The sequence below is a fragment of the Toxorhynchites rutilus genome, chromosome 3 (genome assembly GCF_029784135.1).
Source record: "Toxorhynchites rutilus septentrionalis strain SRP chromosome 3, ASM2978413v1, whole genome shotgun sequence".
Classification (NCBI taxonomy): Eukaryota; Metazoa; Arthropoda; class Insecta; order Diptera; family Culicidae; genus Toxorhynchites; species Toxorhynchites rutilus.
The window spans coordinates 82814618-82841688 of NC_073746.1; the positions used below are offsets into that span (position 1 = coordinate 82814618).

The 27071-nt window shown below is 37.6% G+C and overlaps 2 protein-coding genes and 1 non-coding gene across 3 annotated transcripts in view; all 3 read right to left on the reverse strand.

Annotated features, from left to right (window-relative positions):
• Positions 1-27071, reverse strand: part of LOC129774367 (alpha-tocopherol transfer protein-like) — a 35189-nt gene that overhangs the window by 842 nt on the left and 7276 nt on the right. The window contains exons 2-3 of the mRNA XM_055778100.1: positions 21369-21597; positions 17-132 (exon numbers count right to left, since the gene is read on the reverse strand). Of these exons, the coding sequence (XP_055634075.1) occupies positions 17-132; positions 21369-21567 (315 nt within the window). The 5' untranslated portion in view covers positions 21568-21597. The remainder of the gene's footprint in view (positions 1-16; positions 133-21368; positions 21598-27071) is intronic.
• Positions 5572-12440, reverse strand: LOC129774370 (uncharacterized). Its single transcript, XM_055778102.1, has 3 exons — positions 11358-12440; positions 11025-11297; positions 5572-5628 (listed from the first exon to the last, which is right to left on the reverse strand). The coding sequence occupies exons 1-2, from the start codon at positions 11889-11891 to the stop codon at positions 11121-11123; spliced, it is 711 nt and encodes a 236-aa protein (XP_055634077.1). The 5' UTR covers positions 11892-12440; the 3' UTR covers positions 5572-5628; positions 11025-11120.
• Positions 8861-8997, reverse strand: LOC129780700 (U4 spliceosomal RNA). Its single transcript, XR_008744005.1, has one exon. It is a non-coding gene; the product is annotated as a U4 spliceosomal RNA (small nuclear RNA).

The window sequence follows — 27071 nt, forward strand, 5'->3', positions numbered from 1 at the left end:
TATAATTTGAACTCACCTTGAGCTTAAAAATTTTATACATCCGCTCATACGCTTGGTCAACATCCCAGTCACAACAGTTCAAGAATCGGCACAGGAACAAATCATCAGACCGTCGCACGATGTCGTCGTGATCTGAAATGAATAATTATTGTCAAATTAGTAGTCGATTTTTTCCTTCAGATTGAACGGTTGCACTTATGGTCAGTCAGTTTCAAACGTTTTGTTTTGGCTCAGTGTTTCGCTTTCACACACTATCACTCTAAACCGGCAGTCATTCAACTTTGATAAGTGTGTTGCAAAATTTGGGGCCCACTCAAGTGCTTGTTGCTCTATGAATTAAAACTGAAACATGTTTCCCCAGCTGACTCGTTGAGCATGTTGAGCATGGGTTTGGATCTGGTTGCTAATTGGCACGTTCACCTCTTACCTCCTAGTTTTTATGCTGTTTTATAGCAGGGTTTATTTACCCTATAAACAGTTTGTACCATTCTGCGTACCAAAAGCTGTATGAAAGGCAATAATTAATTAATTTATTTTTTGTTGCAACAAACGTCACTGACACAGTGAACAAGAAGTACCAATTAATACTTTTGAAACCTGCGCGTGAATCCATTACTGTGGAAAGCAAACTCTTTTCCCATGGCCCTCGGTGACTACCTGTTAATTTGTGAATCAACACGTTGAGCCCCTCTGGCCGTCTGGTTCGCGTCGCTCTCATCGGGCTGATAGTGATCATATCGTTTGCAGAGCGACGATATGGGAACGACAGTAACAAAGACGGGACTCAACGTGTCAAATCATTTTCTCAGCGTGATCTACTCTCTAGGATCTTGTTACTCAGAATAGTTATTTGCTCTGGACAGTTTAAACTTTTGCCAACTTCTTCATCAAACCATGTACTGACATACAGTGACCCGCAACGAAAAAATTCACCCAAATTCATAAACTTTTCCATAGCGGAATGAATAGAAATATGTGGATGATAACTAAGGTAAATGAGAGGTTATGGAAAGTCAGTTTTATGCAAATTCTGTGATTTTTGGTTATAACGGATATACATAACATGAAAAGAATTCACTGGAAAATTTTACACTATTTTGTAACAAAACATTGACACTCTCCTTGTTATTGGCATTACGTTATGTCAAAACTGTTTGTACGCGCCATTTACGTTCGATTCAAGCTGTGCTGCAGTTACTTATCATTGTAAAGAGAGTTGGAATTTGAACAATTCATGGCTGGTAAACAAATTTCAATTCCCATCCGAAATTTGATGGTAAAATACTATACTACACTACACGTTTGGTGGTAAAAGACTATACTACACTACACTTCTATCTATCTGCAAAATATAGTATCAGTCGTGGTGCTATACAAGAAATTTGGGCAAAGTATCAGAGACTTGGATCTGTGGCTGACAGAACGCATAGAAGAGGTGTGTCAGTGCGACGGTCTGTGGAAAACAGACCGCATCGATTCAATGGTCATCCGAGAAATCAAGAAAAATCCATCGATAACCATTCGATTGCGAAAAGTCATCGCATTTTGGTGGAAGTTTAAGGTGACCATGCTCCAACTGAGCGAACGTGTCAGACGTGGTTTGCACGGTTTAAAAGTGGTAATTTTTACATGGAAGACGAAGAACGTTCCGGACCGCCAAAAAAGTTTGAAGATCAAGAATTGGAAGCTTTACTCGATCAAGATCCGTCACCGACGCAACAAGAACTTGCAGATACACTTGGAGTAGCTCAGTAAACCATGTCCGATCGTTTAAAAGCAATGGGAATGATCCGAAAAATAGGACATTGGTTGCCGTATAAATTGGAGCCACGAGACGTCGAACGCCGTTTTTTCACGTGCGAACAACTGCTCCAACGGCATAAAAGAAAGGTTTTTTGCATCGAATCGTTACTGGTGAAGAAAAGTGGGTCCTGTGCGACAATCCTGAACGTAGGACAACGTATGGATACCCCGGCCATGCATCAACATCGACGGCCGCGCGGAGTATTCACGGCCAGAAGGTTGTGCTGTCTATTTGGTGTGACCAGCTGGGTGTGGTGTACTATGAGCTGCTAAGACCAAATGAAACCATTACGGGGACCTCTACCGACGACAATTGATGCGTTTGAGCCGTGCACTGAAGGAAGAATGGCCACAATACGAGCAAAGACACGATAAAGTGGTTTTGCAGCACGACAATGTATTGGCCGCATGTCTCGAAACCGGTCAAAACATGCTTGGAAACGCTGAAATAGGATGTCCTATCCCACCCGTCGTATTCTCCAGACATTGCTCCGTCCGATTACTACCTTTTTCGATCGATGCAACATGACCTGGTTGACCAGTATTCTCCAATTTTGATGAAGTCAAAAATTGGACCGATTCGTGGTTAGCCGACAAACCGGCCGATTATTCCCGCAAAGGGATTCGTGAATTGCCAAAAAAATGGGAAAAAGTTGTGACTAGCGATGGGCAATACTTTGAATATTAAATTTGTAACCATTTTTCGCAGAATAAAGAATTAATTGAAAAAAAAACGAAGAAACTTACCGGTACTCCTATTAGATTGCAGAGTAAATTCGCTCGTAAAGGGTGTCCCACATCAAATTGCATTACGGAAAAAACGCTGTTGAAAATTACCTAGCTGTCCTATCCTTTTCAAACTTTCAGACATTAAAATATAACCCATTAGTAGGCTTTTGACATATTTATTTCATTCAACTTCAATACCACAATCGTAAGCTTGTATCTAACGCTTAGCTCGTGTTGCTTCAACAGAGGAAGCAGACGCTTCTGTAGACACCCCTTGACGTTTACAATCCTGGTTGTCACGATCGGTGCACTCCATTTGCCACATGAGAAAATCGCTTGCCAAATCATGTATTTCTTGGGAAACTTTGAAAGTTTCTGTTTCCTTACTTCCTCCGGTACATCAAACTTGTGCAGGGCGGTGAAGAACAGTAGCCCCGATAACAGCCGAAAGTCTGTCTTGACGTAAGTCTCATCATCCATGATAAAACAATGAAGCTTCATCAGCATCTGGATGTACAGTTTCCGGGCCCGTGACTTTCCCACCGTATTTATCCGTTCGTCACGATTTGGAGCCTTCTGTACTTCGTACGTATGCAGTCCCTCTCTGAACGAATGACTCACACAGCTCCGAGTTTCGCAGTAACGTTTAATCATACGACTCATCGTTGACTGCACGATTCCGAGTTGTTTTCTGATGTCAACAAGCCGGTATTCTTCGGGAAACGTGTTTTGACGACGTTTGAGATCTTCAATCAAAAATGACGAGTAAGAGATCATAATTAATAACTCTGAACAAGTCCCACCAAATACGCAACATAACCTTCGTAGTGTGGATATTTGGACAAGACAACGCATGATCGGACATTCCCAATGATTTTTGGTTTTGGCTTACTTTGATGAATCCATTTTTCATCACCCGTCAAAAGGCGGTGCGACGAAAAAAAACCGCTCAGTGTCCCAGAGTGATCTTGAAATTACAAGGAACCTGAATTCCTTGTTTTTGAATCATTCCCAATGCATGCAAGCACTTGGAAATGCTTTGACATCATCGTGTTTGAAGCAACGAAGTTAATCACAGTATGTTATTTTACCTAGAGAAGCATCTTCGTAAACTTTTTGGAACATTCGAAGCGTTTCAACCGCCTCGACGAAAACGGCGGTTAATGACAAAAAATCAACAATTTCCCAAAATGACGATTATTTGGCACAAAATCAGTATTTTTAACGTAGGACTAAGTGTAACCTTTCAATCAGGGATCGAAATTCTCGCTCAGCTGCGAGATAAGTATTCAGTCAATCAATCTAGTTTTCGATGAGTTGTACAATGTTGAAATTTTCGTCTCTTCCTTTTTATCGAAAGTTCTTTTTCAGAGAGGAAGATATGTGGAAAAATTTCTCCCTGAAATTGAACGAGAATGCTTTTTCGTCTCTCATTTAATTCTGAAAGTAAGGAGCGAAAAATCAAAACTAACTTTACCAACATTCGCGGCGCTGACAGTGGTTGCGGCTATGTGTGAAAGTGTGACTGTACGAATCGTAGGCAATAGTGAGAAGTAAACAACTACATAGAATTGTATTTGTGTGGTTACATTGCTACCCCTGGCCAGTCTTCCGAAAAACACTTACACATGTCCACGCGATGTGAAAATTCCATGTTTTTGTTTGAATTCGAACATGATTCTCGCTAGTGTTGAGTGTCTATCCCCAACACGAACAACGATACACAAACATAGACATGTGAAAACAAACACGATGTTTATAATTCAAGAACATCATGTACAAACATATCACCCGATGTCGCAGTATTCATTGCTTTCGTTTCGTTTCTTTTCATACACGGAAAGAAATTATTCATCCCAAAACATTTCTTCGTAGAATACTTTTTCACAGAAACGAACTTGAAATTTAGTTCGCATTTCAAAAATTGCACGAACTAAGAGGCTATAAGTTCATGCACCAAAAAAAAAAAAATATATATATATATATATATATATATATATATATATATATATATATATATATATATATATTTATTTTGACAATGTTTGCTTACAACTATGTTAGTAATATGTAACCGATTACTCGCGGTTGGCTCGAGGTTAGTATTACAAGTGTTCTCATAATTGGGATGTTGCAGTCTTCAGTGCTCTGTACGTGTGCCCGACATGGGATACTTCCTATTGGGATGCAGCTGACCGTTAATCAGCAACGCCCCCCTAGTCTGTACCCCATATCTAGCGTGGTGCGTCTTCTCGACTCGTGGAATCCAGGATAGAATGATCACTAGCCGGCGCAATCATCAGCTCGTGTAGAGTTGTCATGAGCGGTACAACCTTTGGCTCTTGTTGAATCATCAGTGGACTGCACAACCTTCGGCCCGTGTATCTGTAAAGAGTGTGTGTATGTTTTTTTTTGTCTGTATTATAGTGATTTTCAACTCATTTGGCTGGTTCGTCACTTTTTACTTCCATTTTTGGAAGAATGTCGGGAGTGAGAATTGAACTCGTGACCTTTAGCGTGAGAGGCATGGATGTTACCACTACGCCAGATCGCCTCCACATGTGTGTGTATGTATTGCCGCGACTAAGTAAAAGTTTATAGATCGTTCATGCACATTTTGCAAGTCTGATTAAATAATCCTTGGTTTCGTTCAAAGAAAACATTCTCTGACTAGAAAGAAGCTTTTTTTTTGCGTGCATGTTGGCAATTAAAGTCTGGTGAGCCGACTGCATAGAGGGCGACGTCGTACAAATGCTGACCAAAAAAATAAATACCCAAAAATTAGTTTTAGATGCAACCTTCAGCGGCACACAGCAGAACCAGCAGAGAAATTTCAGCGGCTAAAACACATCATTAATTTCTCGATGTTATCACAAACTGAATGAAGGAAAAAACTGAAAGCTACACTTACACTGCACTACATATGCTATGTGTGCATGCGATTGCATCATCCTTTCTTCTCCTCTTCTCCGCTCGTTTTATAGCTCGGGTCGCGATCGTCGCGAACAAGCAGTATTGGCCATTTGTATTCAAAGATCCAGCCAAAATTGTTGCTCCCGTGGTCGAGTGGTTAGCGTCACGCCTAACATGTCACTGCTGAATAATTCAATTTTAGTACTTGTTCAAATAGCTGATAATAGCGAATGTTACATGAATTCAATATATAAATTGATGCGTGCACTAAATAATGATATCAAATGTGAAAAACTCTCATATCAATCGATGTTTATTTTGTTCAGAACAGAAAAAGAGGTTTATTTTATTTGCCCAATATTTTTGATGAAGCACCCATTGTCATGAAAGGAAAGCATTTTTTCCATGTCAACATACCAACACACCACGCGTTGAGTGGTGGTGGTGTGCTGTCCGATTCGCTTCTTCTACTCTACGCACTGCCGGTGCTTGGGGTGAAAATGCAAGAGAAACTGTACACCATGTTCGAACATCATGTGAAACATTGGGATTAAACATCGTATGTCCAAACATACCACGAATACAAACATGTCACATTTTCTAACATAGGTACGAAAAAATCATGTTTGTACTCAAACACAAAACTGTGAACAGCAGCGTGGACATGTTTATTCCGGACGCAGTGTTTTTGTGAAACATGGAAGACTGCCCCTGGCATAGTTCGAATTCGTCCGTTTCTATCGAACAAAATTGTTTCTCAAATCTCACGTTCACTTGACGATGAAACCCAATGTTACCGCATGTTTTCGTGCAATATTTTCAGCTGTACCTAAGAGGTGAAAAACCATTATCGGAATCAAGAAATCACTGAAAACGAAACCATTTTCGGCTAATTATAATTGGCCGAAAAATCAAAATCGGCATTGCGTTTCTCGCGAGAATCGAAGTGAGCGTATAATATTCTCTCGCCTCTCACATTCTCAACTATTTCCCAGAGGGTGAAAACGGATATTTTCTTTCTCTCAAATCAGCGAGTGTTTCGATATCTGCTTTCAATATAGTGATCCATTTCAATGTTTCGGAAGGAAAAAGTTTATATATTAGGCTGTCAAAAAAGTCCTGCGGTATTTCCGCGAGGTGTCGTTGTAAGCGCGTAGTTCTAGTTGTATTCATTGTATCGAGTCATACTATAGCTTGTTGGAAAGGTATTTTTGCGCGCTATAATATAGTCCTTGGCAGTGTTTTATTTGGTTAAGTCGTTCGTGAGTTATAGTGTCGCAAATAAAGAGAAAATCCGACATATTTTACACTACTACTATGACAAAGGCAAAAATGCATCTCAAGCTGCCAATAAAATTTGTGCAGTTTATGGACCCGATACAGTTTCCATTTCCATCGCACAACGATGGTTTCAACGTTTTCGTTCTGGTGTAGAGGTCGTCGAAGATGCGCCACGCTCCGGAAGGCTTGTCGTCGAAAATTGCGACAAAATCGCTGAATTAGCCGAGAAAGACCGGCATAGTAGCAGCCGTAGCATCGGCCAAGAGCTGGGGATAAGTCATCAAACCGTTATTAACCATTTGAAGAAGCTTGGATTCACAAAGAAGCTCGATGTATGGGTGCCACACACGTTGACGCAGAAAAACATCTTTGACCGTATCGACGCATGTGAATCGCTGCTGAATCGCAACAAAATCGACCCGTTTCTGAAGCGGATGGTGACTGGCGATGAAAAGTAGGACACTTACGACAACATGAAGCGCAAACGGTCGTGGTCGAAGCCCGCTGAAGCGGCTCAGACGATGGCCAAGCCTTCATTAACGGCCAGGAAGGTTCTGCTGTGTGTTTGGTGGGATTGTCAAGCAATAATCTATTATGAGCTGCTTCCCTATGGCCAAACGCTCAAATCGGACCTGTACTGCCAACAACTGGACTGCTTGAAGGTAGCACTCATGAAGAAGAGGCCATCTTTGATAAACAGAGGCCGCATTGTCTTCCATCAGGACAACGCCAGGCCACACACTTCTTTGGTGACGCGCCAGAAGTTCCGGGAGCTCTGATGGAAGGTTCTTTTGCATCCGCCGTATAGTCCGGACCTTGCACCAAGTGACTACCACCTGTTTTTGTCCATGGCGAACGAGCTAGGTAGTCATAAGTTAGCCACAAAAGAGGCCTGTGTAAATTGGCTATCCGAGTTTTTTGCCAATAAGGAAGCGAGCTTCTATAACAGAGGTATTATGAAGTTGGCATCTCGTTGGGAACAAGTCATCGAACAAAACGGCGCATATTTGACTTAAAACAGATGATTGTAACTATTTTTATGAACAAATGAAAATTCAAAAAAAATACCGCAGGACTTTTTTTACACCCTAATATTTTGATCGTTAATATCTATTCAATTAATGGATGGATTTTGATTCCAAATGCACAAATCAACAGAAAATATCTCGATTTTTTTTGCCTAAGGCATACATACACTCTGTTCAACTTCTAAAAACCCAGGTGATGACCTTGCTGCTTTGTGTCATTGTTAACAAACAACGCTTCAATTTATATTATTGGTAACTATCAAATGTTTTTGTATTTTTCAAGTGTCGAGTTTCTATAAGACCAGTTACATTTTCCGTTGTTGTTAGTTAATTCGATTTATAAATCTGGAAAATGCAGGAAGGAAAAGTGCTCACGGATAGAGAAAAAGGACAAATCGATGCATTTCACCAAGAAAATGTTGGAATTAGAGGAATTGCTCGTCGGATTGGACGATCCCATCAAGTAGTTCTCAATTTTTTGACGAATCCTCAAGGATACGGTAAAAAGAAGAAAGCTCAACGTAAATCGAAGCTCTCTGACCGGGATAATCGGGAAATAGTTAGAATAGTTTCGAATTCTTCAAAATCGCTTATGCAAATAAAGCAATCTTTGAATTTAATTTTTTCACGGGAGACAATTCGTCAAATTTTGGTAAAAAGTCCTTACATAATAAAGGTTAAAGCTCCTAATCTTACACCATCTCACATCGGAAGACGTCTGAGTTTTGCCAAAGCTCACATGAATCAACAGTGGGTCATGGTATGTCACGACAAAAAAACGTTTTCAAAAGAATACATTTTGCTACATACCATAACAAAAAGTTCTTCAATTATTTTTTTATATTTAACTATGCTAGGTTATCTTCAGTGACGAATAAAAGTTCAATTTGGATGGTCCTGATGGTTCCAACGGGTACTGGCGTGATTTACGGAAGGAGGAACAGTATTTTTTTTAATCAGGAATTTTTGGTGGAAGATCGTGCATGGTTTGGGCGGGATTCTGTGCAACTGGAAAGCTCAAGATAGCTTTCACATCATTCAAGGATTACATGCATGTTCTGAATAATGGAAAAATATTGAGAAATCCGTTCAGAAAAATTTGGTAATTAGTATGCCAACACAAATTTTTCGGGGTTATTAACCCAAAATGGCAGGGTTGCCAATTATTGACATCTTTTTCAACTAGCAATAATCGCACCTCGGATGTACCTCATTGGTTACGATATCGCCACTGCGCAAAGCTAATTATTGACTTGTAAATCAGGCAATAGTTTTAAATTTTTCATCGATAATACTTATGAATTTTGAAATGGTCTTATAGAAACTTGACAGCTGAAATTATCATATTTAGGCAAAATAAATAAACAAACAATTCTTTTGAACGACATTGACGTTAAGTATTCTTTATTCTAAGCATTCTACAATGTATGAATGTATCTTGTTGAAATTCTAACTGTTTGTGTTACAACGAAATATAATCAGGGTGGTCTTATAGAAGCTGGACAGAGTGTAGTAACAAGTAATCAATGTAACGAATAAAATAAGTAGGTTTTTCTGATTTTACCCGCCGCTCACATTTTCCGACAATGCGCAATAAGTAACATTCTTGCATATAGTTTGACGGTAACATACATGGTAGGGAGAGCGAGGGCATAGTGGTCACCCTAAGGAATGTTCCCATTTCCTGCGTTTAAATACCGCTTCATCCCCGTTTTCCGAAGAATAATGTAGTTCAACTTATTGTTGTTCGAGATAGCAAACGGCTTTTAGTAGAAAAATTTGAAATAGTACATTTTTCATCATTAGAAAAAAAAAGTTGAAAAATCGATCGTTTTTTGGCTTTGAGATAAAGTGGTCACGCGCTCATATCATGCAAAATGGGATAGATTTATGCGTTTTTGTGTGCAAACATGTTCAAATAATTATAGAATTAGTGGGTACATGTATGAAATAAGTTTAGCCTATTCATCTAGGGTCGTAATAGAAATTTTCTCTTACGTTAAAACACGTCTTAAGAAACACATAACGTTTCGCATAATGAGGCTTAATTTAGTTGGTATGGCATGTTTTTAAGCCACAAAAGAAACCTCTTCAAGAACAGATTGCTTTAGTAAACGGAACATCGTAAGTCGTTATTCACCACTGATCACTCTGCCCCCAAACATCAATTTCACAAGAAATTCCTTGAATACGGAGCGCGCAAACCTACGGCTCATTGGCTACCGAAAGAATGATTACGACTATATTTGTAAATGCGAAAGCTCTACTAGCTAAATATTTGTATATGCGAATTCCATTAGTGCCATAGAAAGTGTGTCAATTTTACAAAATTGACTCTCACGTGTCAGGCCAATAACAGACCAATAACAGTATCCCACTTGCGACACGATCTGAACACATACCCCAGGTATACCCTCTCTCTCGTTCCTAGAAGTATTGTCCTTCGTTAAATACAACATTTTCTTATCTTTTCTGGCAGCGTACAAATGCTTCGTCTGAAGAACTGGTGAACATTTTTGCTATGTTTCGTTGTTTGGATATGCTTTCCTAAACCAAATTTACTTGGAATGGCTCATTGTGGTTCCCAAACTTCTGTTTCAACAAAATGACAAAATGTACTTTATCGCTATTAGCCAACGAAACGTATAAACCACATATGCAGTATTTAGCCTCATAATCATCACGTCCTTCTGTGAAACAATGGTTCTTCCGGCGCAAATCGTTAGTACAAAAACACTAATCTTTTAGACATTTAGATTGGAATATCAGAATATCGAGACAATCCATAAAAAGCACCGTGGCCGGTGATGTGACAATTCTGTATGAAAACAGAAAGAAGATCTCGTGAAAGATATAATGAAAGATGAAAGATGTCACTCTTTACACGCTCGCAAAACCAATTAAAGTCACCAATAAAAAAGTTTTTACTCAAGAACAAGATACGCTGAAAAAGATTATTATTCTTCAACAAAATTGAATTTCGTCTGAAAATCAGGACAACTGTTAGAATATGAAAAATAAATCAGGACGTCCCAGAATCTCAGATCTCCGAATCAGGATATGTCCTGCTAAATTAGGCCAGATGGTATCCCTATCAAAGGTAAGTAAGCGTTCTTCCTTATGTAAGGATTATGTTTTACTGAAGTTCCTTGCCTAGTTTGCACGGCCTCGTAAAGTGTTAACATGATGTCACCTAAGAACAATAATATCAATTTATCTTGTTGATAACCACTGTGAGATATGTTATGGTATACGTAAAGTAATAATTACCATTTCTCAATTCCATTACACCAAGCAATCACAATATAAAGTTATTTTCAGAACAATACTGATAGACTTTTTCCGGTTGATTTGTTTATTTCACATTTATTCTATTAATGCACTTGTACACAACTTTTTGACTTCTTCGTGTTGAGGGCTGCATACACTCTTTATGCAATCACCGAAATCTTTGGTCAATGTTTTCGTATCTCTGATAGAATCATCCAGCAGTTCTTCGAAATCGGACCAAATTTCTTTCCCAAGAACGGCAATATCCTCGATCTGTTGTACAAAAATTAATTAAAAATTGATAACGGTCATACATTTGAAGCAAGTACTTACAAGATACGTCAGGCATCGCAATCTGCCAAGCAACGAGTTATTTTCCATACATTGTGCGGCATCGTCCCGAACTTTCTCCACTTTTGCGACCATCGAGTCGATCTGCTTATCCTGATTCTCGCGCAGAGAACTAATCTGGGACGTAAATTGATCGTAACACTTAGTAACAGTGTCTTGTCCCTCCGTGGAAGCATTGTATAGAACTTCGCGTAACCCCACGGAACACCGTGGAGTCGCATGATCACCCAAATTTGTAACATTCAAACATTCCAGAGACAGTTGTAATTCGTCTTCCACCTTTTTAATCGCATCACTAATCACGTCTTCCAACCTTTTCTGGAAGTCCCGGATCGTGTCCAAAGTTTTCCTCACGAAAGAATCGATTACGTTGAGAAGCCTATCTATTAATATGAAATTCACTGACGGAGCTTCAGACGGGCGACCGCGGGACAAGTTTGGTTCTATGGTCGCAAAAGTCGTGGAAACGACCAGCACCCCGATGGTAAAGAGCAACAGCACTTTCATGTTGAACATGTTCTTAGATCAGTACAAACTAAATGATGGCGATCTTAATTGTGACATTGAGTTTATATACCTTCTCGAAACGCGCTAGACGTGGAACACGGATTTTTCACGTGTTGATAACAGTGCCCTAAAATCAGTATCGAACTGAAAACATTGGTGAATCATAACGATTAACGGAATACAACCGTAACCAGATAGCATATCACAATCGGGATGAATGGCGTAAGCAGTAATGCGAGTAAAGTCCGTTACAACCGCAGAGATAAAACATCCATCCATCCACATCCATTGATTAATGTTTTTAGATTAACACTGTGAGGCAGTGCAGTCATTCATACATACAACTCTAAATTTAACCACGCCATTTGGGAGTACTGAATTTACGGATTTTGAACAGATATAAGAACTCAATTCAAAAGTGATCATGATCATCAATAGTCAAAGTGATACGTCAAGCTTCTGTCCATACCCCTTGGCACAAACCCTGCTACTTTTATACCTAAGCCGACAAAAGATCGCTCACAAGAATACTGGGACTTACGCCATCTAAAGTCATTCACCACGCAAAACGGGGAAAAATACTTTTCAAATATTGAAGTTCTAAATACAGGTCGGACTCGATTATATACAGAAAACTCCAATAAATTCTATACAAAATTATTCATCGATTCCCAAACTGCCTTTCACTTTGCGATGTGATCATTATTTATTGAACAATTAACCATCAAAGACGAAGAGTAAACTTTTCATTCAAACAAAAAAGTCTCTGTATTGAAAGACACTAACTGGATTTGTTATTGAACTAATTGGCAAAATTGTGTTAGTCCACAAAATCTTAAAAAAAAAAACAGAAAGAAATCAATTTTTTTATTTCTTCTCGATATCTTTGTCCATCACATCTACACGCAACAAAATAAAACTTTGTTCGTAAAATATTAAACACTTTAAGAGTTTATACTTTTTAATAATGCACATCCCATCTATATGCGTTCATTGTATGTACAAAAAAAATATTTGCATTCAAAAAATCATTCCACACATTTTTAGACTCGATTATATAGTTTGAAACAAAAAATATGTTTCAAATATGGCTTATTTAAAAAAAAAAAGATTTCAACGTTATGAAGGACAGTTATTGATAAAATAAAATGCCCCCTAATTTTTTTTCATTTCTTACATTTTTATGGTTCAAATAAAAATAAACACATCAGGATCATTCTAAAAATCTTATTATGTTCTTTTTAAGTTTCATTCATGTTGAACTCAGAAAAATAAAAATATTTCATATAGAAAAAAACAGTTTTTATTCCAAAAAAACAGTGACAAAATAAAGGGCCCACTATGAAAATCGATATATTTTCAATAATTTTCCATCGCGTGATTCCTCGATTGTTTATGTTTTGAGTATTTTGACGTTTAGAAACAACTGGCTTGACTCTGGAGCATTTGTACACATGTTCGCACTTGGTGAAGTCGAGAAAAATGAAGAACGCAATTATTTCTAAAGCGATTCCTACGTGCATCCGAAAATTGGTCGTTCGAGATGTCGAGAACGGCGAATTGCACCCGGCGGTGGCCAAGAAGTATGACATCAACAAGGCAGCAATCGTAAAAAATCTTCAGATGCTGAAGACGTTCGGATCGATGGTGGATCGCTCAGACAGAGGAAGAAACCCCAAAACAGACAAGGCGATCATCCGGGAAGTGGAGAAAAATCTGAAAGTTATCATCCGGCACTGTCCGTCGTCGCATCGAAGTGGATGGGTTTAGCAGCAGAATGGCTTTGAGGCGGCCTTTCGATAGCAGGGCGAACAAAGCCAAACGTCTTAAATTTGCCAAGCAGTACGCTGATAAACCGCTGGAGTTCTCGAAAACGGTGCTGTTAATAGACGAACCCAAATTCGAGCTTTTCAATCAAAAAGATGAGTTCATCTGTTGCGCAAGTCGAATGAACTGCTGCAGGAGCGGTCACATCAAAAGGACGGTCAAGAAGTCGTTTTATGGGGGTGAGGTGGACAGCTTGGTGAAGATTAATGGAATCATGATAGCAGAGTCGTACATCCTGCGTAGAAATCTCGAAGTCTCCTACATCAAGACGGGTCTCGTTTTGATGCGATTCGTTTTTCAGCAGAATTAGGCACATTCTAACCTATTAAATAAATAAATAAATGATAATTGGCTATCATAAGTACGTAAAATCGTGATTTTTTAGGTTTTTTTGAAGCCTCATCAGAGATTGTTTATAATCATATTGCAGTGAAATTAAGAGAAATAGAAGTTGTTTGTTAGAGAATAAATCGTAGAGCGGTTAGAGAGCTTTAATTTGCTATGCTATGTTGAACGCTTGTTTGGTGCTGGTTGCTTTTCGTTGTACGAACGATGTCTAGATGTTGGATTCCACTGAGACAATACCAAATATCATGTAGCATGATTCGATATTCTACAATTTAGAAAAAACCATTTCAGGGCTACCAAAAAATGGATTCAGATTTGAAAATAGATTTTGTATTTGACAATGTTTTAGATCTTAATAAAATATGAACTTTTGTCGAAGATGTCAACTTTCTGTCTTTTATAGTTTCTGGAACATATTGCATTTTTGTATGGAGATTCCTGAAAAATTAGGGTGTAAATTCTCGCGTTTGACATGTTCTTGACGCGTTGCTAAATAGAAAAAAGTTTGCAAAATATGTCAATCGCGATAATTTACACACTAAAATGTTACGAGTTAAATATCAATAGAAAACACGAAGAAGTTGTTGTTAGGAAAACTTTTCCTCTGTAGCAACGCCTTTCTTCTTAGGGGGGTCTTCGTAGCTACTTGGTTACGCGTTCGCTTACCAAGCGATCGATCGTGAGTTCAAACTCAGGGCCCTCAATTGACAATCTTTGTGTTGTTATAGAATAACTACGTCCACGCAACCATCATCAGCGATGGAAATCGATCCACGGTCGAAATTAGATCGATTCATCCATACAATGCTCTGCTCTGCAAGACACATCGGGCTGCTGTTCTATAAATAACTCAACAATGATCAATATCAACTGTCTTCGCTGTCCGGTCTGCTGAACAATGGAAGAACAGAATACCCTTACGCCTAAATGGCTACTACTGTGTGATTTACCATAATGTAATTGAACAGAATACTTAACGCCTAAATGGCTACTACTAACTACTGTATAATTTACAATTTATAGAAACATACACATATGTACATGTACACGATTAAAACCCGGCTCTGTTACAGCTAAAATGCTAATGAGCCTAATAAATAAATAAATGAGATAAAAAAAACGCCTTTCTTCCGATTTATGAGTGACTTGTTGGTAATTATATGGCTTATTCAAATTGTTTTTGCTCAGAATTTTTTAAAAAACATGCTCATAAAAAAAATTATTTGGATTCCCGAAATAATGTTATTTCAATGAAATTGAATGTGAAGTGAAGTGACGAGATGTGAAGTGACGTTCGGGATCAAACTCATAATAAACATAATAATAAATAATAATAAACAGTGCAAGATCAATCATCTATAGATAACAAGGATGACGAAACTCATTCAGTGTCTGACGAAGTAGTTCATAGTGGAACTATAAGCCAACCCTCTCAAAACCACCTCTTTTTCTCTCTTTATACCGACATGCGAATTCTCTATAGCGACAGTCCTTTATAGCGACAATTCTCTATAACGACGGTCCCTTGCGATGTCGCTATAGAGAGCTTTCACTGTATTTTGAAAATTATAATCCAATTTTTTCATAAACATTTTTTTTATTCTGAATAAAATATACATGAATAGTCCATACAATACCCAAATAAGTCATCGGAAGAAGGACACTGCTACAGAGAAAAAGTTTTCCTAGTAACAACTTTTTCATATATTCTTTGAAAATTTACTATTAGTGTTTAACTTGTAACATTTTTATTTGTCAAGAACATGTCAAACGCGGGAATTTACACATAACACACAACAGTTCATATTTCAATGAGATCTGAACCTTCGTCGAATACACTATACCGCAATCTTTTAAACTTCCGAAAAATGCAAAAAACCTTCCAAACCGGGGTCCCCGCTTAAACAAAATCAGAATTAACTGTAATTTTTTCAAAGAAAGCATAAAAAAGTTGTTATTGGAAAAACCCTTTTCTCGTAAAAGTGTACATTTTCCAATGTATCGATTACTTGTTCGAAATAATACGATTTTTTTAAGAATTATCAATTCAAATTTTTAAAATACTTTTTTCAGTGTGATTTTTTGTTAATTTTTGGTATAATTTAATGAAAAAAAATTTGCTACATTTAGTTCTTTCACCAAAATTTCGTAGGTATTACAATTTTTGAGTCATGATTTTTTGTAAAAAATAGGAAATACAAACTTTGGGCCTTTTCAAAAAGTAATTCAATTCTTTTTTTTAACATTTCAAGTGTGCAAAGTTACTTAACACTAGATTTCCGAAGGAAGTCATTTTGGCTGCTTTTAAATTTCAATTAGAAAAACAACTATCTATATAATGAGGCATGTTTTTAAGAATGTTGCGACTTTTTGTACAACATATACACGCGTTCATACATAATTGCAGTTACCTCCCCCCTCTTTCATTTCCGGTACATACATATGTGTTATACCTATATTGCCCAAGAGCAGTCCTTTTGACTGCTTGGGAATTTGAGATTCTCAAATGACTCTCACTATTGAATTAAGTGGATTTCTTATATTAACAGTTCGGCTTTGTATTGAAATGACAGTTTTAATTATTTTTCTATAACCATCACATGCTACCATACATGTGAATAGTAAATTGTGGACTTGGGCGTATACTTGATAAGTTTCAATTTCTGTAAAGCTAAAGTAATACTTGTTGTTCGAATCCTCTAGAGAACCGAAACCGATGGTATTGTGTGGTAAAAATTTGACGAAGGTGATATTCCTAGAAGGCTATCATCTTCTTTCAAGAGTGTGAAAGAGTCGTCAGACTGCGCAAGAAAGAACATTATGTCAGATAATATTATCGGTGCATTCTCGTTGATAATAGATAACAATATTATCAAACATAATCAAAAGCGCACAGAATGGTGTGCATAGTTAGATCTGATAAAATGTTCTTTACTGACGGTTCATCATAAACGGGTCTACTGGCTTCGGCATCTTCAATGAAAATTCCAGTGCCTCTTTCAAACTCAAAGATCCTTGTTCCGTGTATGTCGCTGAACTGGGTGCGATATACTACGCACTGGGGATCATTGAAACATTGCCCATCGACCACTATTATATTTTTTCAGACAGTCTCAGCTCAATAGAGGCAATCCGCTCAATGAAGGTTGATAAACGCTCATCTTATTTCCTAACAAGAATAAGACAACTATTGAGTGTTTTGATCGAAAAATTATTCAAGATTACCTTAGCATGGGTTCCCTCTCATTACTCGATTCCGGGGAATGAGAAAGCGGACTCGCTAGCTAAGGTGGGCGCTTTAGAAGGCACTCTTTTTGAAAGGCAAATTGCTTATAATGAATTTTTCCACATTCCTCGTCAGTACACGCTCGTAAGTTGGCAGCGCATGTGGAGTGGAGATGAGTTCGGTCGTTGGTTACACACGATTATCCCTAAGGTGTCGACGAGTGCATGGTTCGAGGGATTGAATGTAGGTCGTGATTTCATTCGCGTGATATCTCGGCTTATGTCCAATCACTACAACCTAAACGCGCATCTCTATCGCATTGGGCTCGCGGCAAACAATCTTTGTGATTGTGGCGATGGCTACCACGACATCGAGCATGTTGTCTGGTCGTGTATCCGGTTCCATACTGCTCGCTCTCAGCTCTCTAGAGCACTGAGAGCACAATGCAGACAATCGGAGATCCCCGTCCGGGATATCTTAGGTAGCCGTGATCCTGATCTTCTGCTTCATCTATACCTGTTCCTCAGGAACGCCGATGTCAACGTTTAATGATGTTCCCTTCGTTGTGTCCCCGTTTCATATCCCTCCTATCCAAACGATAAACTTTTACTTAGTCGCGGCAATACATACACACACTCTTTACAGATACACGGGCCAAAGGTTGTGCAGTCCACTGATCATTCAACAAGAGCCAAAGGTTGTACCGCTCATGACAACTCTACACGAACTGATGATTGCGCCGGCTAGTGACCATTCCATCCTGGATTCCTCGAGTCGAGAAAGACGCACCACGTTTGATATGAGGTACAGACTAGGGGGGCGTTGCTGATTAATGGTCAGCTGCATCCCAATAGGAAGTATCCCGTGTCGGGCACACGTACAGAGCATTGGAGAAAGCAACATCCCAATTACGAAAACACTTGTAATACTAACCTCAGGCCAACCGCGAGTAATCGGTTACATATTACTAACATAGATAATAAGAAAAATTGTCAAAGTATTGAACTCCCGGCCCCGTGAGGCTAACGCCATATGAGCCTTGATAAAAATATATTTATTTTGGGAAAAAAAGCGCACAGCAGGAAAAGGCTGCCAAATTTTGAGGCACGATTGGACAACAGTAATACCGGAAATACATGGATATTTTGGGGTTTTATATGCTCGTGGAACTTACAAGGTATAACAAAATAAACTGGTTTATTTTTACTTACCAAAGCGGGATCCCATGTTTTTAGAAAAATTACGGCTACAGGAAATTTCTAGCAAATCCTACGATGTATTCGCTTTGACAAAATATAAAAGTAGACGCCTACAAACAAATAAATTCACCTCGGTTTCGGAAATATGGGACATCGTCATTGAAAATAGTCAGGCTTGCTATCGACTAAAATAGAACAGTTGATGAACAATTATTTCCGTCATAGGCCAGGTGCTGTATATGCCAAATGCTGTATATGCCAAATAAACCGGAAAGAGTTCTTGTTCCAATTCGCAGAACAGTTTTTTACCGAATACAAAGCAGCAAGATAGAAAAAATCGTTTGAATATGAAGACGCACAAAGATCAACTGCAAAATTATCATATCTAAACCATTCAACAAACGCTAAATTTGTCAAATACGATTTTGCTGCAACTATAAAACAAACATACAAATGATAATAATAAAAAATATCAAAAGTATGCTTGCGGAAGATTTACACATAAAAAGATTTCCACTTTCCTTTGTTAAAAAAGTACAAATAATAATGCATATTTTTTTCCCCTAGTGATTTTTTTTTTCATTGTTGATATTTACTAATAACTTGTCATATAACTGTAAACAAGTATTGAAAATTAATTTAAACCCAATTTCTTTACATATTATTTATTCTTTCGCAAATCAGTCATTTTGACTGCTTTTGAGCAATCTAGGTATATATAGAGTTTCAGTTTTTCTAGTGTTAAATAACCAATGTCTTTACACTCACAACGTTTCACTGTAATCTGAGATATTGCTTCCAATGGCCAGTCGAGTTGACATGAAATTCGTCTTTTATGACAGCTATCATTTCCAACCAGGAAAACTTTGTATATTATTTACAGTATATTTTTAACATATAATTTTCATTTAGATAAAATGAAATATTTAAAAATCAAGAAAAATCAGAATAATTACAGAAATCAGTCAAAATCAAGAACAGGGAACATGACAAAAGATCTGGAAAATCCCGAAAAATCTGGAAGGTGGGCATCTCTGGCTGGGACAAATACCGACCGCGTACATCGTCTTTATCTTTATAAATGAGAAAGCAATAATTAAACAGGAAAGGGCCAAGCTTCTCGACGTTAAGATAAATAAAAAAAACTGAACTGCATGTCTAGTGAAACCTAGAAACATGGAAACGGAAAGTGGACAACGTAAAAAAAAACTCGAAGCTGTAATGTACATTTTACAGCTTCGAGTATGTTCAAGTTGTCCGCCATTACGCTTAGGTCGGAATTCTTCCAGAGACTGGGATGTCGAGCCCCCAATTAAAACTTAGAGAGTTGAAATAAATTTTGAGGTTGAGGGTAGCCTCCTGAAGCTGCAAGCATTGATGAAACGAGTACGTGGGGACTGAATACATCGTCTATACTGATTGGATGATATTGATGGAGTTCACGATTGTCCAAAAATGAATGTATCACAATTTATTGACTGCCCAATATTAAACATGTTTAAATATATCATTTTGTTAAGACATAAAATCGACTGTATTGAGACCGTGTGTCATATTTTAATTTTCAATGATTTTTATTACACGTCATTAATCCGCTAATCACATGTGCGTATTGGCAATCGTTGCGTCAAAACCCTTTCGAAAAAAGCCGTTCTGTTCGGCAAAACTTCTGTTCCGTCCTAGCAATTGCAGGAAAACTTGCCGCTCGAATGCGAAACCGTCACCGCGCGACACGTTGCAATTGGACAGTCAGGGCCCGAGACGGTCAAGCCTCATTAGCATAAACAACGATTTTGAGCATAAAGTGTCGTAAAATGCTGCAAGACCGCTGCAGAAGGGTGGAAATTTTCTCCATTTGTCGTAATAAATCTATGCCCAGTGTTAGACTTCGACAGACGAATATTCAATATATAATATTATATATTGAAAACCGTATAAGGTCCCAGATAATTTATGGTAGGTACTTTCATGTCTCACTCGACCACTGTTGAGCTCACGTTTCTTGAGCTTGCTTTTAATTAAATGTCGGCGCAATAATCAGCGAAGCTGATCACGTTCCGTACGGGTAGGTTCAGAAGTTTGGTACAGTAGACAGTGAATGACGGCGTCTTGCAACATTCTCAACAACACTGTGACGTTAAAGCGGAAGATATTAATAATTAGGATGCATAGAATAGAATGATATCATAGCGAAGCAAAGAGTGATTGATTCACCTTGAAAAACAACTCGCCGAATTCATTCGCCTATGTCTATGAATAAACCAGACGTCCAGACGCATTTCATTCGCCAAATTATGTATTCATTGATGCGAGATAGTTAACATCTTTTTCAGTGTTTTTTACGGAACCAAACAATGAAGCTTAAGCTAAGTATGATATAAAATGTTCTGCTCATCGACAATGTTCATTACTATACAACCCACCAAAACAAGTCATTTAATCGTTTCCATGTGAACGATAAATGACTTTGATCATTGTTTGCTTAAAACCTAATTTTCATGTTCGTTGCGATTTCAGCCCATAGTTTTTCTCAGGCGAGATAGAGAGAGAGAGCAGACTCGTGTGATAATCAATTTTCAGTTCGATTTGGTCGACCACTACATTTATTTGTTAAGCTACGGAACGAGTTTTATTGAGCATTACACGGCAATCATACAGGCATCCTGAGTGACTTGAGAGCAGAGATTCCAGATGTGATAATTTTTCAAAACACTAGACTCTCTGTGAAGACACCGAATTTTGTAAAGACATTTGAATTTTGTTCATTTTATGGTTGGTTTTCTGCAAACATTTTCACTTGAATAATAAAAAATCACTTGGCATCCCTGTTCGAGAGATAAAACAAGCGACGAAGTAAGTTAAAAAAGAATCCCAACTTGCACTTACTTTCAACCAGATTCCGCAATTCCTGCATTTTGTTCATTTTCTTCTCGTCATCGGCAAATAGAGGCTGTGAGTGTGGTGTCACATCCGCTACTATAATATCACGGATGCTGCCGTTATTATTTAGCTCGTTGCCGTTAGCACCGCTGACTTGAACGGTTTGAGCATTCGTTGATGATTGCTTTACCTCCATCTCGGGCATCTTGTTGCGGTTGAGAGAGGACTGGGTACGCTGTATGAATCGAAAAGAAAGACAGAAGCATTGCATGATATTAAACTGGTGATTGATAAAGTTTTTTATTTGAATGTATCGAATATTGTTATCGAGGTTTGTATGTCTCCATAACTGGTTTTAGTTTCTGATGAGTGTATTGTTTTCATTCCATGACAAATTCAAAAAGATTTGATAATCTGATCGAAGAGCACAAGAATGACCTAAGAATGATTTTCCTATCTACAACTCACTACCTCATCTTTAACAAGTTTATGACATCCTGGAGGTGGACATCGATGAAAAGTTCTTAACAAACATCAGTGAATGAATGGAATTTCAGTGAAATGCAAAAGACGAGAACGGCATATTGACGCTTTGTACGGGGAAAATTTGGTAGCACAACGATGCTAAAATTCAAGTGAAATAATATCAGTGATATGAAAAAATACTGTTCACCCTAAGGTGCAAATGAAAATCGTCATCTCGAATTTCAAAATTTTCACAACCTCGAAAAAATACCCTATGCAAAATTTCAGCTGAATCGGACAGAAGGGAGAATGGCGCAAAGCGGTCAAAATTAGAGGTTTTGTGAAAAGCCAAAAATCACCGGAAATCGGAGTTTACAAAAAATTTAGCGCCAAATGTCAAATGTTAATGTAAAAATTATCATTGCACGGAACGTCGAGATTCACTGTTATCTCGAAAAAAATGTGAAAAAAACATTTTTTGACGCTCATCATTTTTTCCTCTGAAAGGTCGATTTTGAGAAAAAAAAATTTTTTGAGATAACTGTAAATCTCGACGTGCCATGCAATTTTAAGACATTTGGTACTGTTTTTTTTTTTGAGAATCATGATTTCCAGTGATTTTGCATTTTTCAAAAAACTCAAATTTGAACTTCTACGACGCTAATAAATGAAGTCCGATTGAGCTAATATTTTGCATCGGATGTTTTACCGTGTAAATCAACATTTCAAACGAAGTTACATATGAAAAATCGAGATAACCAATTTCATTGGCGCAATAAATCGTTTTGCCTCGTATTCGGAAACAAAGACTCAAAATGCCAGAGTGCCAATTTTTGACAAAAAAAATGTTTTCGAGATGACAGTAGATCTCGACGTTTCATACAATTTTACGACATTTGGAATCAAATTTTTTTTTGAATCGTGATCTTTTTCTTTTTCGTTTAGTGTTTGGTTTGCCCCGCAGTGGGGACAAAAGTGCGCACTTACTGAATTGTACTTCTGAGGTAACTTGTAACAAAAAAAAAGGAGAAGGGTCTGAACCTAGAGGCACGGACGAAAGTTTGACGTAGAACTGTGATTGTTCAGAACAGTTGTTTTTTCGAATATAATTCTTTTCACTGTCCAGAAATCTGTTAGTTTAACTCTTTTGAAACTCCAAATAGTAGTCCAGAGGGCCATTTGTTATATGTATTCATAACTGTCAACCAACAAGAAAAGAAAATAAGCTTCTGGCAAAAAGTTCTGAAAATTAGACAGTCACTAAAAATGATTAATGAATATCAGTGTGACACCCTGTTTCATCTAACATATCTAACAGATGAAGGATATGAGGATCGGTAAACAAAAAAAAATCGTTATTGATTACATTGAATATGATGTTGCTTTATTTTTAATGGATAGATATGGTATTGTGATTTCTTTCCATTGTCTTATTCGTATTATTAGTCTTATTCTAAGGCATCGGGAGCAATAGCTGTATGAGTGACACTTTTCTCATTGCTTTAATGAAATCTTACATAAAAATTAACGTGGTGCATGAAATCTTGCATCTGATTACTTCAACATAGAACGAATTATTGTACACAATTTTGTGTTTCATACAACATCATGGGAACGAAGTTGAAAAAAAGAATGCATAATACATGATTTACTATCGCATCCGCTCGCAAAACATGCCTCTTTTATTTGTTAAATTGCTCCCTTGTTTTATTATTTTCACTGTGTATGTCTCAGACGAAAAAAATGCTGGAAAAAATTATAGGAGGTTGTGTCCATGATACGACCGCATTGTTGACGTAGAACTACGCTATTATTTTATATAAGTCGCTTGTTTATACCTTCGGATATTATTCTATAATGCTGTGAAATTTTAGAAACAACTGCTTAGTAGAATAATCTCTGAAATTATTTTTTCTTTGTAGAATCAGTTGACGATAATTGATTGATGATTCATTCTTGCCCTCGCAAAACAATCGTATGTCGCAATTTATTTCATGTCAATGCATTGAAAATTTACCTCGAAGGCTATTCCGGTGGCCTTTTTCGAAATTGACATAGACTCGGCTACAGTCGATTATATACATGTTGCAGCAGCACCATTATTCCATATCTCATAACTACATCAATATATCTTTGGCACCGCATGTAAACAACAACAATGACAACACTTGCAAGTATCAAATATCATGCTACATGTTATTTAGTATTGCCTCAAAGGAATCACACCTCTAGATATTGTTCGTACAAACTAAGCGTAAACCAAGCGCCAAACAAGCGTTCACCATAGCATGCATACAGAGCCATACATTGGTGGCTTGAAACTACTAGCAATATAAACATTTCTCATCATTTTGCGCTATTCTCAAAAGAAACGCTTCTGTTAATATTACTGGCCTCGAAAAAAGATGCATTACTTTCTCATGCTCAAGATAAGCGAATCTGTCATTCTTAGTGTAGAATGTTTTACTCCTGGCGAGCAAAATTCCAGAACGACATTTACTTTCATGGTGACTAAATAAACGAAATAATCTCTTTCTGTTAATCTCAACAACCTCGAAAAGAGTAGCTTTGCTTCATTATGATCACGATTAGCGAGCGCAAATGCAATCCTAGTTGAAGGCAGTTTTGCGACTGGCACGCGAACCCAAATAACTTATAACATTCCAGTAAGACATTCAAGATGCTTGGTATTCCTAAATAATTTTTTGGTGCACAACCTTAACGTCTGCTTCGCCATAACGTCAGTTTAATGCATTGATGTATTCTCAAAGGAACCAACGAAGCCCTTATGAAGACGGAAAATAAACAATGTTAACTGCTTAGAAAAAGACTAAATTATGCTACACAGCTTGTACTATGCTGTAACACCCATCGATGCGAATTCGCTGATGAGTTTGTCAAGAGCGACCGCCTTCACCACCAGCGAGGGGAGCTTGATTTTGGTTGCTGCCTGGGCGTTTACATTTTCGATCGACGCGCCGAAATCGCCTACTTCGCTGTTGTACGGTGCGGTGTCACATTCACGAAGGCTCGGTTCAGTGCGAGCGCTTTTCACTGCACCAACACCAACAATGCGTTCGTTTTTTGCAGGGCTCGAGCCTGCCTTCCTCTTCTTCTTGCTCATCGCGCACTACGTAAAGCGTCCAATTTATCACGCGGAAAGAAGAACACACGATACGAATAACGCGAAAAACGAACAGAAAAATCAAACGACGATTTCCAAGATGGATTACCACTGGTGGGGTCCAATCTTAGATCGAAGCGCAGCGAAGGCAAAGTGAACTGGATTACTCAACAGTCCGATGCCGAATGAAAGTTTGCCTCAGCGAGATCCACTGTTTATACTCTAGGCAAGTATTCCCCTTCATTCTTCTTCTTTTCCTTTGTTCACGGAGACTTTAAATCCTACGATTTCCCCTCCGTTGGTCGTAGATAAGTTACTCGTTATTGATAGCTCTGTTCGGGAAAGCACTCAAATGGACAGAACAAATGTATGGGAAAATAGAAACACTTAAAGTTTTCATGAATTTTAACCATTTACTAACCAGGGGATTCTAATGTATGGCATATTAAACAAATCTTACGGAATTCCCGATTCGTTTAGTATGTAAATCGCCAAAATTCGTTCGCGGCAAAAATAATTATTAACGTTAACTTTATTTCATAAAAACGTGACCTGTTTTCTGATTTGGCACCCTTAATGAAAGACGTAGTTCTACGTCAAAAAGGAAAACACTATTTCTCAAAATACTCGCGATAAAAGTAGAGAAAAATAATGTTATTATACCAAACTTTGATATAATTTACGATATTTTTTACTCTTCAAGGATCTACAACAAACTTATTCGTATTAAATTTCGTTTTTCGAATAGCTAGAAGAGCCATTAACAGTATGTACTGTTGTATATAACCTAGGTTTATGACTAACAATTTTTTTTTGTAGAAATTTTGTAATCTCTTCAATAATAAAGCGATTTACGGAATCTTTGTGTTACGATTCTGGTTATTCTGTTTATCTGAAACAGAAAAAATTCAAACAGATTCTGAATCAGTGAAGGAAGATGCCGCTATCGCATGTCAAAAACATGTTTTTTGGTAAAATAGCAGCGGTAAAAAAATCCGTTTTTAACGTTTTTTTTTCCGAATTCTTCCGAATTTAAAAAAAAAGGAAAATTTTAAAAAATACGATTTTTTGTTGGTTCATGCGAAATAGAGATGCATACAGATTAGAGGTGTGCAAATCAGCTCATCATGATGAACAGCTCTGATCATATCAGCTCATCTAAATAAGCTGTTCTTTATGAACAGCTCTTCAGCTCAGTTGTCAGAGCCGACTTTCAATTTGGGTCCCAAACTCGATAGCCACGAAGCCAGTTTGAAAATGTTAAAATTCAAATGAAATTTTTCACACCATATTATTAATTACTTGAAACACGTATTCCAGACTATTATTTACAACAGACTCGGCGAGTACAACATTTCCGACATTTTTACTGAGGCTTTACATTACAATAGAAAGTTTTCTTCAAAAAAAAAAAAAATATTATGAGATTTTTGCACCGCCTGCAAACAAAGTCTTTTTCATTGAAATAGAATACTCATTTGATACACAGAAGTTAATTTTCATTAATAATTTGAATTTTAAAAACGTGTTCATTCTGCCTGAGAGCCAATTATTATTTTTGGCGCCCCCTAAACTGGTAAACAAAGCTCAATGCCGTCAACGCGAATATAACAGTTGAAAAGACGAGGGACAAATGAAACTAAACTGATGTCTTAACACGAAGAGCGAGAGACGGTCAGTTCATTTGAATCTTACAGCTCACACACTCTCTTCAATTCTACAGCTCTTTTCTCTCCTTCATCATCATCAAAGTGAGCTGAAGAGCTGTTTGATTTTTTTTGCGAGCTGTTCCGCGTCAACTCACTTCAAAGAGTCGATTCTTCGGAACAGCTCATGAGCGGATGGCACATCTCTAATACAGATTATATTTATATGAATTCGACACAAATCGGTTCAGTAGAACTTGAGCTATGCTGTACGCCAGTTTGAAAAAAACTAGTTTCGAGAAAAACTCGTTTGAAGTTAATTTCTAAAGCCGTACTAGATTAGATACCGCATCACTAAAATGGAAATTGATGGGATTTCAAAAAGTTCTTTCTATGGTATATCCTTGAATGCATAAACTTCAGAAATATGAAGAATTTTTTTTTTAATTGTTTTTTCAATTTTCTAGACTAAAA

Excerpts from the sequence above, each read along its gene's own strand:
- LOC129774370 (XM_055778102.1), bottom strand. The coding sequence starts at position 11,891 with ATGTTCAACATGAAAGTGCTGTTGCTCTTTACCATCGGGGTGCTGGTC. Across the intron at positions 11,298-11,357 it reads TGCGATGCCTGACGTATCTT|ATCGAGGATATTGCCGTTCT; the intron begins GTAAGTACTTGC and ends TTTGTACAACAG.